General features: G+C 53.0%; 1 protein-coding gene across 1 annotated transcript in view; it reads right to left on the bottom strand.

The window, feature by feature from the left end:
- Positions 1 to 1,367: 1,367 nt before the first annotated feature.
- ST6GALNAC2 (ST6 N-acetylgalactosaminide alpha-2,6-sialyltransferase 2) overlaps positions 1,368 to 4,396 on the bottom strand; it is a 20,168-nt gene continuing 17,139 nt past the window's right edge. The window contains exons 8-10 of the mRNA XM_027770811.1: positions 4,114 to 4,197; positions 3,028 to 3,127; positions 1,368 to 2,075 (exon numbers count right to left, since the gene is read on the bottom strand). Of these exons, the coding sequence (XP_027626612.1) occupies positions 1,908 to 2,075; positions 3,028 to 3,127; positions 4,114 to 4,197 (352 nt within the window). The 3' untranslated portion in view covers positions 1,368 to 1,907. The remainder of the gene's footprint in view (positions 2,076 to 3,027; positions 3,128 to 4,113; positions 4,198 to 4,396) is intronic.

Raw genomic sequence — 4,396 nt, 5'->3', positions numbered from 1 at the left:
GCCCTCCAGGTCTGAGACTCAAACCGTGGTTGGCCATGTGGGAGTCTAGCGCCTTAGCCACCATACCATCTGCTTGCCCAATGTCTCTGAATTTTTTTTTAAGAGATTTTTTTGCTGTAGTGTGAGTGCGCTTGCTGGAGATACACAAACAGTGAGAAATCACCCCCTGGGGGGATGGCCACACCACATCCCTTCTCCCTTCTCCCCGGGATTTGCGGTATGCATGCACACGTACCTGGTGTGAATTATAAGATGCTGAGTCCGGGACCACAAACCACGGTCAACTTTATGGGAGTCCAGTGACAACCATTATGCCATCTGCTGGTGCTGTTTTTTTTATTTTGATTTTTTATGAGCTTTTGTTATAGGGTGTGTGCGCTTACCAGAGAGACAGAAACAAAGTGAGAAATCACCTCCCTGCAGGGAAGGCTATGCTGCTATCCATTCTCTTGAGATCTTGGGCATGCATGCACATGTGCCTGGAGTGAGTTATAAGTCCCTGGGTCCAGGACTCAAACCCTGGTTGACTATAGGAATCCAGCAATATAACCGTTATACCATCTGCCTGTCCCAGATGTCTCTGGACTTTGAAAGAGTATTATGTTTTCCAGTGACTAAGTTCATCCTCAGCACTTTTGATAAATGTGCTGATAGAACCAGCTTTCCAAACCACAGAACCGGAGATTAGCTCCTGGCCCTCACTGAGTCCACCCATAAGGACTGACGCTGCCTTGGGAAGTCTTGCCAGCTGTCACCGAACGTTTGCCACACCTCACGCTGAGTAGCACATCAAGCTGTCCAAATCCACTAGACATTAAGACAGTACATACCAAGGCTTGGCTAAGAGCTATATGGTAACTTGGATGAGACATCCTCAAAAACCACTTCTAATAACAGCCCTTAAAATCGGGCCAGCAGCTGGTGGTGTGATTAAGGTAGCTGGACTCCCACATGGGTGACTGCGGTTCAAGTCCTGGACCTGGCAGCTGGCTGGCTCTCTTTCCTTTCTCTCTCTGGTCAACTTCAAAAAAAGTAAAAATTCTGACAAGATTAAATAATTTTTCTAAAAGCCCACAAAATGAAACTGCCTCTGAGCTACTTAAGCTGACATTTGATGAAGCCATGATGAGAGTTCATTACCCAGGAATGTCTTCTTGGTGACACTATGGTGTGTAGTCACAGGTAAGTCTAGTGGGGTTTCTGTCGGGCAGGCGCAGCTGTACAGTCGACCTCACACACCTGTGCCCTCCCATTGGGACGCTGCACTCCAAGCTCACCACCCTGCACTGTATTCTCTATTCCCAACACACAAAAGGGACAGTGGGCCATCATGAATGCAATGACCTGGTCTCAAATTACACTCTGCCTCTTGTTCTCCCACTTTATTGAGAGGCTAAAGTCAGTCTATGGTGTTCTGAGAGTCTTACAGGTACCCTTGAGCAGCTTTGGCATTTGTGTAGTCTTGCCATGCTAGTGGGAGGGCTGGGCTGGGGAGTGCTTTTTCCTTTGCTGGTGTTTGATCTTGAGTCACTCCCGAGGGTTCCTGAACTCTGCACCAGCTGCTGGCTTTGCGGTGCTTCACGCTGAGGTATGTGGGCCCCTTGCTGGCCAGGGGCACGTTTCACCTTGGGAGTGTCTGCTTCCGTTTTAAAACAAATCCAGGAAAACAGTTCGTTTTCCCTTGTCCAAGGTTGGAATGTCTAAGACCCAGATGAATTTTTTGGATGAGGACAAACTACGGTGACCTTCCTTGAACAAGCTGTGGTGACAGTCACAAATCCACCTCAGAGCCGCCCTCTTTCGAGAGGGAGGGACTGTGAAGCCCCTCCCAAAGGTTGGAAAATGGAAAACGTTCTGGCCACGTGAGACTCCAGCTCCGTAAGAAGCAAAGGGTCCAGTGCCTGGGGTCAGCGCTGGTACAGCCACAGGATGCCAGCCTGGTGCAGGTCTTTCCACAGGCTGGCTTCCAGGGACAGGTCGTGGTTTGCATAGAATATCAGTGGCTGCTTTTGTCGTTCGAAATAGTGGTCAGAGTATTTCTGGTAGTTGCTTGTGATGAATCCATAGGCGCTGACCTGGACAAGAATAGTTAAGTATTTATTGAGCTGCTACCAGGAGCTCCTGTGAAGGGACGGGAGTGAATACAGAAAGGGATGCCCTGTCCCATGCCCACCTGGTGCCCATGTGAAATTGCAAGTACAGTAGTAACAGCTCAGTTGGCACTGTGCCTGTCACATTTTCTCACCCAGGCCTTACAATGGTCTTGAGTCTTGTCCCCATTTAACAAAGGGACAGACAGGCTCAGAGATGTCCCTGCCCACACAACTGGTAACTGAGTTGGGTTTTGAACTCTGGTGTGGCTCCAAAGCCATGATCTTAGTCAAGCTTAAGAGTGGGACAAAGGTTTCTACCACCTGATCTTCAGCCTAATAGTGACTGCAGTTAAGAGACTTGCATTGAAGTAGGGAAAAATGGCCAGCCGTGGCATGATGGTTAAGGCAGCTGGATCTCTCATGGTCGACTACGTGGATCAAGTCCCGGACCAAGCAGCTGGAGAAACACAGCGGGCATATGTGCATGTGTGCCCAAAATCCCGAAAGGAGAGAGATGGAGAAGGCACCATGGCGTGACCATCCCCCACAGGGATGCTATTCTTGCTTTCTGTCTCTTGTCTCGCTGGTGAGACAAGAAAGATGTTCCTACCCAGTTTGGTGGAGATTTCGCTTTCAGGGTTTCCTTTAGCAGCAGGTAGAGCTGCCTTGAGGAAGAGCATGCCAGAAGGAAGTACTGGTGGCCATGGGAGCCGAGGCAAGGCTGGCCCAGGACTGTCCCTTCATGGCTCTTGCACAGCACATGGAGGAGTGGTTGGCAGGGGCACTCCTGCAGCTGGGGAACCCCTGTGCCATGGACTAAAGGCCATGGGGCTTAGGTCGTGGGTGGCAGGCGTTGTGAAGGGCTACGAAGGGTCACTCCGGGTTCTGTTCACACCTATGTTGCTGCCAAGGGCTGCACAGAAGGGGCTCTTACCTGGTCACAGGTGTGCAGAGCTGTCAGCAGCATGAGGGCCCCGGTGCTAGGCATATATAGATCTCCAAAATGTGTGTTAATCAACTTCGACTTCAAAAACCTGAAGGCAAACAGAGCCACTACTACTGAAGACATTGAAGTCTCACAGTAGCGTGGTCTATCATAACAACTGTCTGTCCTAACAGGCAAACGTCAGAAACTAGTGGCCTTTCTACCACAACCACTTCCCTATTTGGGGGAAGAAAAAAGTGAACCGATAGTCTTTGCTCAAAATAAGGCCCCGTAGGTAAAGGGGAGGGTGGGGAAGCAAGGTGACAGCCTTCCCCTTCTACCCTCTTCGGGTCTCTACCCCAGGCTCCCAGTAGCCACAAGGCCTAGGGCATAGATGGGCTGTTTGTTTCAGGAGAGACTCGGTTTGTTACTGCCCCACATCGTGACCAAGTTGGTGTCACGTCCGAGGGCAGGGAGCTCGGACCTGGACCAGGCACACTGGCATGATGGTGTACATGCATGCAGGGCCCAGTGGGGGCTGCGGTGCTATGACCACAGGCCCTGGACTCTCTGAGCCTGTTCCTCTGCGGAATGGGGAGGGAACTGCCCTGAGGCCCCAGGCCCTCTTGTCGCCTGCTCCGCCTGCTCTGTCTCAGATGTGGCCCGCATGGTGCCGTGGACATTCGGGGCCAGTGGTCCTTGGTTGCCGGCGGCCTCACACGTCGTGCGTGTTCTGCAGCTCCCTGGCCTCCGCCTGCTTGCCACCCGCCTCCAGCTTTGGGACAACCAAACCTGTCTCCAGACAGGACCAAATACCCACCTCGCCCCAACCCAGCATGGAGAACCACCGGTGGGAAGGAAGTGAGGTCCGGCTGCTGGCCCCCAGGCCGATGACGCTGCATGTAATAGCCCCACTGTCAAGCTCCCCACACTCGGCCCATGCCTGGCGGACACTGGCAAATTGCCTGACTGCTCTGTGCGTCTCCTGTTGACCCCGACTGATGGACCCCTTCATCAAGGCACGGGACAGGACAGCCGAGCTAGCGAGAGCCTGCGGCCGTGCCTGGAGTGCACTCCCGGGCGCCCCCTCCGTACCTCTTGGTCAGGTAGCTGATGAAGTCTGGATGTAGTAGCTTGAATTTACTGGCAGAGGCTTCTGGTCCAAAATAGGTGTGAGGCCTAGGACCCATGATAGAAGTGGACAGAGCGGCCAGAGCTGTCGTATGGCAGGTGGGACATGGAGGACAGGGGGAGGCTGCTGGGGCTGGGGCGCCGGTGGTACAGGGAGCGGTAGGGGCGGGGCTGCGAGTAGTAGCGGGAGAAGGGGGTGTAGAAGGTGGCAGGCAGCACAGTGGGCACCACGTGCGGCTTCCCGCCC

Source organism: Tupaia chinensis, unplaced genomic scaffold, assembly GCF_000334495.1.
Source record: "Tupaia chinensis unplaced genomic scaffold, TupChi_1.0 Scaffold000159_1, whole genome shotgun sequence".
In the NCBI taxonomy this organism is placed as follows: Eukaryota; Metazoa; Chordata; class Mammalia; order Scandentia; family Tupaiidae; genus Tupaia; species Tupaia belangeri.
The sequence above is the reverse complement of the archived record's forward strand: the minus strand, read 5'-3'. Positions and strand labels throughout refer to the sequence as shown.